This window comes from Diabrotica undecimpunctata, chromosome 1 (assembly GCF_040954645.1).
Source record: "Diabrotica undecimpunctata isolate CICGRU chromosome 1, icDiaUnde3, whole genome shotgun sequence".
In the NCBI taxonomy this organism is placed as follows: Eukaryota; Metazoa; Arthropoda; class Insecta; order Coleoptera; family Chrysomelidae; genus Diabrotica; species Diabrotica undecimpunctata.
The window spans coordinates 207,476,443-207,487,834 of NC_092803.1; the positions used below are offsets into that span (position 1 = coordinate 207,476,443).

General features: G+C 35.7%; 1 protein-coding gene across 1 annotated transcript in view; it reads left to right on the forward strand.

Moving 5' to 3' along the window:
* The window catches only part of ds (dachsous cadherin-related 1), a 100,669-nt gene that overhangs the window by 82,644 nt on the left and 6,633 nt on the right, over nt 1-11,392 (forward strand). Inside the window, exons 7-10 of the mRNA XM_072521074.1 lie at nt 4,131-5,687; nt 6,270-6,975; nt 7,683-9,112; nt 10,917-11,217. Coding sequence (XP_072377175.1) covers nt 4,131-5,687; nt 6,270-6,975; nt 7,683-9,112; nt 10,917-11,217 — 3,994 coding nt within the window. The remainder of the gene's footprint in view (nt 1-4,130; nt 5,688-6,269; nt 6,976-7,682; nt 9,113-10,916; nt 11,218-11,392) is intronic.

Genomic DNA, 11,392 nt, shown 5'->3' on the forward strand with positions numbered 1-11,392 from the left:
AATAGACATGAAGTGGACACCTAGACTAAAATGCTACTCATACATCAAAGAACGAATTGGAAAAATATTAAAATTTGTTAAAAGTCATTGCACAATGATAGGCTTAATGTTTCATAGGAAAGCAACAATAGATCTTTGCAAATCACTCCGAAAAATACTTCGCAAATCCAATAAAACAGATCAAGTGGTTATTTATAAATACACATGAAGTCCTCAACGATGTATATTGTTAATAAATTACTCGAGTAATCCACAGAGGTGACGTATATTCTGATATTCTGACAATTTCTGACAATTTTGGATGCGCCACACCCAACAAAGCCCCTGCGGACATTTGAACGATGATATATTTCTTTCAAAATGGTATCAAGAGTCTTTTCAAAGGAATAAACAATTTTGATGATTATTCATACACACTTTGTTGTATTTAAATTTAAAAATATGAAACGCTAAATTAAAAAGTCTATATTTTCGATAAAAATATTCATCAATTCTTGGAAAGCAGGAACTATTACAATTATTATGAACATTCACCACGTCATAGATAGTCCCTTATCGTTTCACACTTGACACATGATGGATTATTTACCGCCGAGATACGGCGAGATATGACATTTCTAAAGTATATCTAATAAAGTATTGTCAAAACCATACTGTTTTTGAGATATTTCAATACTTTTATAGTAGATTTCTCCAGTCTTTTAAGTCCAACCTACAACAATGTCCATAATATACGATAACATTTGAAATGACTTTTGGGTAAATAAAAATAGTTTTTGTTATATATTCAAATCAACTGTACAAATTAACAAAAGAACTGAAACTAAACTCATACCATGAGCAAGTTCATCTTTTAATTATTAGTAAAACCTTTTTTATTGTGTCTACCGATTCATTTCACATAAATATCACTTTCAGGCCATGCAACCGAGAGAAAACCGCAAATACTTCTCGGTTTTTGAAACACTTGGTTAATCTTGACACCTCGACAAGGCCTGGTTAAACAGCAAAGTTTATTTTATTTTATAAACTTTTATAAACTCTTAAAAGTAAAATATAAGAAATATCTTGTTCAATAAACTGGTGTGTATGGTTATTTTTTTATAATACATATAGAAGAAATTTTAAAAATCAAGTAATAAGCATCAAATCAATTATCATAAAACGCTATACAGATGACACGGTTATTTTTGCAGACAGTTTATACAGTTTACAACAACTAATAAACAAAGTAAATAAAGTAAGTGGAAGATTTGGACTACACGTAAACATTCAAAAACTAAGTTTATGGTCATCAGCAAAAATAAAATTAGAGGCCTCCAACTGCTTATCAACAATACTCCAGTGGACCGAGTAAAACAGTTTACCTATCTTAGAATGATAGTAAACAAACAATGGAATCACTCACAAGAAATAAAATGTAGAATAGAGAAGGCTAGGAGTGCATTCAACAATATGGCCAAACTCTTTAAAAGCGACAACCTTAATCTGGAGATAAAAGTAAGGCTCCTACGATATTATATCTTCTCAATGTTATACTACGGACTTGAATGCTGGACACCCACTGAAGCGATGGAGACAAAACTTAAATCCTTCGAGATGTGGCTATACAGAGAAATCCTAAGGCTATCATGGAACGACAAGATAATCAACAAGACTGTATTACGAAGAACGGGGAAAGAAAGAGAAGTGATGTATACGATAAAAAGGACAAAGTTATATATCTCGAATATCTCGGACACATAATGAGAAACTGCACTAAATACAGATTACTGAGGAAAAAAACTGAGGAAATAGTTCTCCACAACAATAACTAATCTATTTAAAGCATCAGTTAATAAAATAATTATAGCCAGGATAATCGCCAATATTTGAAACCAATAGGCACCAAAAGAAAAAGAACGTGTTGAGTAAAGATGGCTTTTATTCCTCCTTTAAGTACTTGGAAAGGATAAAGATATATTCATTACATTATTCGGGATGTCTCGCACGCTTCAACATCCATTATTGCTTCCTCCCCAGCGAAGTTCAAACGAGAAGGTCCTATAGAATCTCCATCGCTGCTGTTGGTGTGCTCGTCAAAATCCATTTGATTTCAAGAAAGTCTGTGCATCTTACTTAATTTAATGTACTGCTTTGCTGTATTTTTGGCCACCATATTACTGATGCATGTGGTATTGCTGATTTTGCAACACACCCAGTATTACCTCTTAGTTTTCCAGTACTTACTCCATCCTCTTTACGAGAAGAAGCAGTACCATTTTTTGAAAAAATCATCATCAGCAATTGGCACTACAACCCTATGTGGGCCCTGGCCTGCCTCAAAACAAACATTTTTTTATCCTTCTCTGTCGAGTGTCTGTCTTTTCTATCCCCTTACACCAATCTCCCTTAAATCGTCCATTACATCGTCAAGATATCTGAGTTTAGGTCGTCTTCTTCTTTTTCTTCTTCCGACTTATTCTTCTATTATATTGTTTATTTTTTGAAAGAATTCTGCTCTATATTCATAATAAGCCTATCGAGCAATTATTTTAAAGTCAGCCGATTTATAAATGACAGCCGATTTATAGGCCACAGAGAGACCTATTAGTCTGATAGGTGTAGCTTTTTCTTGTCCAATTTAGGTATAGGTATAGGTTTATCTTTTATTTTGGTCCAGCTGCTCTCAATTTTTCTGAAAAGCTTTTTGCAATTCCTGAACTATTGTTGAAACAGTTTGATGTCTTCTATCGCTTTGAGTAAAGATAGGTTTTATTACACCTATAGCTATTTAACTTCAAAAAGTACCTAATTTATTTTGTTATAAATTTTAGTAATATCTTAGCTTATAGCAGTATCTCCTGAATAAGAGCACCTTAATCTCACATACTACATGGGGATTATTGCGTTAATTAATATTCATGGAGGATAAGTTTATCAAATGAACAACAGGGTTTTCGTGGTGGAAGATCCTGTACAGATGCAATATTTGTTATAAAACAAATTACTGAGAAATCACCAGAGTATAATAGACCAGTATTTCTGTGTCTTATTGACCTAAAGAAAGCGTTTAACAGAGTAAGACTCAAAGATGTATTCCATCTTCTGTTTAATGGAGAATTTTTCCTAAATATTATAAAAACTATCAAAAATATCGACCAAAATAACAAAATCGAAGTCAGAATAGATGGATAACTTACAGAACCTATGTGTAACAACCTTCAATAGACGTAATAATCCGCCAATGAAAAAACAGAATTGTTTATAAAGAAAAAAAAAAAGAAGAAGAGGAATACGAAGAAGCATTTCGTGACAGATATGGTACTTAAAGCAGAATTATTTGAGGTGGAAGTTGTGCAATTGATTATTCTAATATAATCATCATTTAAATAAAGGGTGTGATATATATGCTAATAACAATTGACAATGCAGTTCTCTTCTTCTTCTTAGAGTGCCATATCCCTACGGAACGTCGGCGACTACCATGCTTATAATATTTTTATACTGATCTCGGTCTTGCGCTACGTGTAGCAATTGGTCCGCTGTCAAACCTGTCCACTGCCGCAAATTACTCAACCAAGAGAGTTTCTTCCGTCCTATCCATTTCTTTCGTTCGATTTTACCGTTGAGAATTAGCCGAAGGAACTCATATCTTGGTCCTCTGATTATATGTCCAAGATATTCTAGTTTACGCCTCTTAATAATATTTAATAGAGTTCGTTGATGTTCCATTCTTCGAAGAACTTCTTCGTTTCTAGTTCTGCTAGTCCATGGAATTTTTAGTATCCTTCGATACAACCACATCTCAAACACCTCGATTTTATTCATGAGCAGTTATTCATGAGAACAGTTCTCTAGTCGTTCTCAAAAAACTTTTTGCTTCGTATTTAATAAAAAACTAACTTAAGGTATTTATTCTTTTATTATGTTAATTCACCTGTGTTACTGTCTATATTGTCTTTATACTGTTTAATCCACATTACTTAAGTCATTAAATCCTTGTTATAATTCGTGGATGATTAACAGCTAACAAATTACTATAAAACGTTTATTTCTTTGTATTTGTTCTATACTAAAAATTTGTATGATTCATGATAGATAGAACTGGTGTCGTTTATTTTATATTTACATTAAATAATTTGTTTTAGGTGAAATAACTACCAAAGATCCCTTAGATCGAGAACAAAAACAATCCCACGACTTAGTGGTAGAAGCCAGAGACCAAGGCGTTCCCTCACGAAGCTCTCGAGTTGTAGTTGTCATCTCAGTACTAGACGTAAATGACAATGCTCCCGAAATAGTTGACCCACAAGAAGACGTTATCAGTGTTCGAGAAGAACAGCCTCCTGGTACCGAAGTGGTTCGTGTTAGAGCAGTAGACATCGATAATGGACCAAACGCTACAATCACCTACTCGGTGGTAAAGAATAGAGATTTTGACGGCCACAACGTTTTTTCTATTGATCCTGTAACTGGTGTCATCAAAACAAGAATGATTTTGGACCACGAAGAGAAAACTATCTATAGATTGGCAGTAGCTGCAACAGACGGTGGTCAGCCTCCAAAACAGAGTGTTCGAATTTTAAGAGTCGAAGTATTAGACCTTAATGATAACAGACCGACTTTCACCAGCTCCAGTCTTGTATTTACTGTAAAGGAAGATGCATCGATTGGTCATGTAGTGGGATCCATATCTATATCGGAACCAGTCCACGAAAATTCGCTAAATGGAGCAGGCGGATACATTACTTATACTCTTAACTCGTTATCGTCAGACACTTTGGGTGATGCTTTTGATATAGATAGAAGTACAGGATCATTAGTTGTTTCGCGACAGCTAGACAGAGAGACCCAGTCAGAATATAGATTGGAAGTGAGAGCATTGGACACTAGTGCTATGAATAATCCGCAGAGTAGTGCTATTACAGTTAGAATAGATGTAGCTGATGTAAATGATAATGCTCCTAAATGGCCGCAAGATCCTATGACTTTTCAAGTTAACGAAAATACTGACATTGGTACTTCCATCTACAATTTTACCGCCTCAGATGCAGACACTGGCAGCAATAGTGATCTTAGGTATAACTTATTAAGGCAGTATCCTCCTTCGAATTGTTTTATGATAGATTCCTTGACCGGAACCTTGAATTTGGTATCAAAATTGGATTTTGAAGTCACTCAAGAATACACGCTAGTCATTGCTGCAACTGACCAATCACATAATGTGTCTGAAAGGCTTAGTACTTCCGTTACAGCACGAATATTAGTAACTGACTTTAACGACAATACTCCTAAATTCCTATCACCTACTTCTTCTGTGTTTATAAGTGAGTCTAGTATAATTGGTATGACATTAGCACATATAATAGCAGTAGACTTAGACAGTGGTGATAATGGAAGAGTTACTTATGTGATATCTAGCGGAAACGAACATGGCACTTTCTCTTTAGGTTACGACACAGGAAGCCTCACGTTAACCAAACCCCTACCGTCTAGTCAAAAGTCTTTTTTATTGAACATAACAGCTAACGATCATGGCACACCTACCAGAAGAGCCACCATGGAACTGAAAGTGGTTGTCCAAGGTTCTATAGATAGTGTTCCCAAGTTTCTAGAGGTTCAATACATGGCTGAAGTTTCTGAAGATGTCGCGGTCGGTTCGGTCATTACCACAGTTACTGCAAGATCTGGAGTACCGTCAGAAAGTAAGTTCTTTATTTTTATAATTTTATCATTTATCATTCATCTTTTATCCTATATCAAGGTAATATATTTAGTATTAAAAATATGTTCTTGTTTTATATTATATTTTCAAAAATGCCAGAGATTTTATTTTGCTGAAATCTTGTAAGAGATATCAGAATTCGTGTCTGGTACTTAAAGAATGCGTTTTTGTCGCACCGATAGTAAAAAAAACTTATGTTTCGCGTTTACTCCTTGGAGGTTGGGTTGATGGAATTCTGGCCTCTAAGCAGGGCCACCATCCTATTTATTGTACGACGAGTCTGCCTCCCTTACACAAGAGGTAAAGCCTAAATCAAGAAAACACGTGGAAAAAAGTAGAACTCTTGGTTTGCAGCTTTATCGAAGTAATAAAAAACACTTGCGAGTTTATTGATAACGTAAAGGTAAAATATATGATTCGGAATTAAAATTAAAAAGCCCTAAATACTTTTTCAAATTGCAAATATTAATTAATAACGATCAAATTGAATTATTTGTAACGTTATCTTCTTTAAAACTAAAAATATTTTAAATAATATTCTATACAAATATTTTTTTTGCAGCCAACAACCTCACGTTTATCCTGCCCTCGGACGAAACTTTTGGAATCATCTCACCAACCGGAGAAGTAATTACGAAGAAGACACTCGACAGGGAAGAAGTAGAAACGTATATTTTAACAATATACGTTAGTGAATCTTCGCATAAAAATACCATTTTCGATATGACGACACTTGTCATTAAAGTGACTGACATAAACGATAATGCTCCAATTTTCCAGCCTGGATCTTGCTACGGATTATCTGTCCCGGAAAATTCGGATACAGCTGTTATCCATACTATTGTCGCCGAAGATGAAGACGAAGACGCAAACGGAGAAATTTTCTATAGTATAACGAGTGGCAATATAGGAAACAAATTCAGCGTCGATGCAAAGAACGGTGATATCTCAGTCAGACCTTTAGACAGAGAGAGCCAATCGAGATATCACTTAACTATAGTTGCGAGAGATCGAGGTAGTCCCTCTTTACAAAGTACCTGCAATTTAACAATTTCTGTCGAAGACCAGAATGACAACGATCCCAAGTTCGATTTGTCGAAATATTCTACTGCGATTTTAGAAGATGTGCCAATCGATACTTCGGTTCTTAAAGTCCATGCTTCGGATGCAGATCTTGGAATGAACGCCAGAATTATTTATTCATTAGCTAACGAGAGTCATTGGTTATTTCGAGTTGATAATAAAACTGGAGTTATAACTACTGCAGGGTGAGTATACTGATTATAGTACAATAATTTGCATTAGAATGCAAAACTTTTAGTTAAAATTATGATTCGTTTTCAATAAATCTAATATTCAACTCCCATTTCTCCGTGACGTTAATTGGCGCGGTTGTTGCGGATAACAAAAGTCGGGATAAGCTGCTAACTGGTTAAAGGAATATAAATTAAGTTTCACGTAAAGCTCTAATTTACAATTTTTAATGTAAACTTAAATTTTTTACACCTTTTGAAAGTAGTCTGTCTGTGTTTCTTAACGCGTATCAGTTTTTCAGCGAATAGGGCTTTATCCTAGTCCTCGAGGTAATCTAGAAGTCTATTCACGTGACACAAGACCGCTTCGTGAATTACTCGTCCTTTAGAATCGCTTTCCTTTTCTTCTCCTTCATCCCATTGCGTTACTTAAAGTGATGAGTCAACCATCCAGATGACGCAATAAAACTTCCGAAGTCCCATGCGTCATAAATTTTACTTTTGCAACAATTATTAGACCTGATGCGGGTGTTTGCATGTTACGAACTTGGGCTATCCGTTCTACCAATACTATCTATAACTCCTCGTAAGACGAGGTTTTCATTGTTTTCTTTTCTTTACGATAGAGGAGCTTTCTAATACTAACGCAAGTGAAAGAAGTTTACTCTTTAATATACTTGTTTGACTGTATAGCTTTATCTAATTCATCTTTTCGTTTACAGTATCTTCGATAGAGAACACCAAAGTATCTACAACTTCCTCATAGTAGCAACAGATGGAGGAAAATACAATGCTCGGTCCCAAAGCGTTCCAGTCACCGTCAAAATTTTGGACGTCAACGACAACAAACCCATCTTCACTCACTATCCATTTAAGCATAAAGTAGCTCCTTACATTCAACCAGGACAAATGATTCTGAAAGTAACTGCTAACGATGCCGATGAAGGTACCAACGCAGACATCGTCTATAGTATATCCAGAGATGACTCCTATGGAAAGTTTAGAATCAACCCAAACTCTGGGATCATTACTACAACGCAAAGTCTTGCCAGTAACAAAGGAAAAGTTCTATATCTGAATATACTGGCAACAGATAAAGGTAATCCCCCAAGGAGCTCCTCTGGACTGGTGGAAATTATAGTAGGTGATATGCAAGAAGGTTCTCCTGAGTTACGGTTTCAAAACGACACTTATACTGTCCAAATAGCTGAAAATGCAGAACAATTCAGAGATATTATACAAGTAGCTGCTATCAGAAGCGACGGCAGACGACAAAAGATCGTTTATTATATAGGCAGTGGCAATGAAGATAATATCTTCGTCATTAATTCTGACAGCGGCATTATTCAAGTGCGAGATCCAAAGAATCTAGACTACGAACTTCACAAAACTATTAATTTGGTCGTTGAAGCCAAAACGGAAGGTTCTCCTACATTACACGGTTATTGTAAAGTTGTTATTCAACTCACCGATGAGAATGACAACTCGCCGAAGTTCACACAACAACAGTATGCCGCTAGTGTTTGGGAAGGCAACAAAAAGGGCGAATTCGTGCTGCAAGTAGTTGCCTCAGATGCAGACGAAGGAGCCAATTCCCGTATTCTCTACCACATAGTCGACGGCAATCACGATAATGCTTTTAAGATTGAACCCGCCTTTAGTGGAATACTTAAAACTAATATTGTTTTAGACCGAGAAATTCGCGACTTATATCGGCTGACTGTCATTGCAACAGACGAAGGTGTACCTCAAATGACAGGAACTGCGAGAATTAGAATCAACGTAGTCGACATTAACGACAATCAACCGACTTTTCCACCACACAGCATAATAACAGTCAAGGAAGATACACCAGTAGGAACCGTACTAACCATCGTAACTGCCAACGATGTCGATACATACCCACCTCTTACTTACAGCTTTGCTAAGAATAACTTTAAAAACGATCTGCAGTACTTTAGCATCGATAGATACAGCGGGAAAGTTGTTTTGAAGAAACCTTTGGACTTTGAGCTGTGGCAGGAGTGCAAAATTGGGATTGTCGCTTCGGACATGGCACATATAGCTCAAACGACCCTTACGATCAAGGTCATGGATGTTAACGACAATGCTCCTGTATTCCTGCAACCGTCGTACTTTGCCAGTTTACCAGGTGAGTCAGATTACTTTATAAATTGATTTCATGATATTTTTGTCAAGTTCAAGTGAACAAATGTTCATACAAAGACATTTTTGAACCATTTTGTATTTATAAGATGTATGAGTATATAAATTCGTTAGAGAATTTCGTAAAGAAGATTTATTGACTATAGGTGCTCCTGTTCGACTTTTATTGCGGTTATTGCGTGCTATTTAAGTCAGAAATAGAGACAGTATGCTCTTTGCTCTTCCTCTTTTTGTTTTTATTTGTAGGTTTATACGAGGAACTTAATTCTAAGTCTTTTTCTGGGTCATCTCCATTTTTCTTTTATTTCCATGTCATACTGAGCGTGTAGAGTTACAATGAAATGCTGTAAGACACGGTGCGCTTTACTCTGACAAGCCTATGCTTTCCCAGATTTCGCCAAATAGTCTGTGGCATCGCTTATACAACATTTTTACTCCTGTGCTATATATTCCCTGGTTGCGATGGTAATATACCTCTGAACTGGATAATAAAGTATCGTAAAGTATGATCAGTCATTTGTGCTGTTGATAGTTGAGAAAAAATGGAAACGATTCGGAGGAGCTTGCTGATTTAGCGAAATTTGATACCATGAGTCAGATGTTTACTGCTAATTTCAGGCCACTTGTGCTTGATATCTGTATCCGTCACCTGTACAACCACCTGTTACCAACTCTCATGTTATTTGCTGCAATCTGGTGATTTGCAGCTCCTTTATCATGTATGCCGTTGAACCGCTGGTTTAAATACCTTATTCACACCAGTCCTATTTTCCTATATATTTATAGCACATTTCCTGAGAATTTTCCTACGTAGTTTTTTCTGCGCGTTCGTCCTACCCAGTATAAGACGGACACCTCTCCTCACACACTCTCCGATTTACACGGACTTGGAATGAGACTGGTGGCTCGTATTGTTCGTGGGAGAGACTTGTAATGTCAGAATGAAAGTGGTGGGAACAAAAATTTTGTTAGGCTCAAAAAACCTAACATCTGTCGTTGTGCCTACTTGCCCGGTAGAACCTATCAGCCATCGATAAAAATAAGGTGGCTTAAGAAGTAAATAATGAAGAGTTGGAGGCCACAGAGTGAATTACCAAATTTGTATTTTTTCCGAAAATATTTATGTAGCGCACTATTCTGTAATTATATCTTTTTAATTTTAACTCTACCAAAAAAAGTTATATTCACTTGTCTCTTAATCTTGAAGTAGAGAAACACTTACAAATAGACATTAAAAACGTAGACCCTTTGTCAGATTTTAATTGCGCTCCATACGGGTCGTTTTCAATCTATACAGTAAATCGTGTCCAATGTTCTCTTACTATAAACTTTTTATTTTATAATTTATGTATTTTCTTGTGTACTTGCCTTGTTGGCAGATATTTCTTGATTTATTGCTGCAATATGTATTTTCTTCTTCTATTACATTAAATCTCTGGTTTTGTTATTGATCTATGACTTTAAAATTTTTGTTACCTTCAAGTCAATTTCCCTGATTCCTATACTTTCGTTTGTAGCTTGTATTATGTTACAGTCTAGTCTTGCTCCTCTGATACAACTTACAAATTAAGTTCGTCTTCGTTCTTTATCCTTTACCTTTACCATTTTACCTTGTATCACACGTTGTACTCTAATGTCTTTATTTCTTACAATCGAGAATTGTATATAGATAATAGAGAAGTTTTTTAAAGTCAACCATCACTTTTTATTTAACACTAAAATCATCAATATTTGTTACATTGGTTTTTGAAATAAATACTCAACGTAAAATGTCTTTTATTTTTTTTTAGATGGTACTTCGGGAAGCCTCACTGACGTAATAACTCTAAACGCAAGCGACGCAGACATGGAAGACAACGCTAAAATCACTTACTCCTTGGTGGATGCAGCACCAGGATTTTCAATAGACAGCAACGATGGAATTGTAAGGGTCAATCTGTCTGCGGCCTCTCGTTACAGCGAGGACATTCTGCTAACTGTTAAAGCCAGTGACAACGGAATTCCCCCACTACACACAGTAGTACCAGTTAAAGTTAGAAGCAACGGTGGCGTTAGTACCGGGCTGAAGTCATTGAACAAAATGGAGTACAAGTAAGTCTTTTTTTCTCTTTTATATTTTTTTGTTAGAATATTAAGTATACAAGGAAACCTACATTACTTCTTGGTTTAGCGATGCTCTGAAGATCTTATAGATGGGTTATCATATTTATTGTCGGGAGACATTGATCAGTTTCGATTTATTTCTAATATATTTCTTTTGCTATTT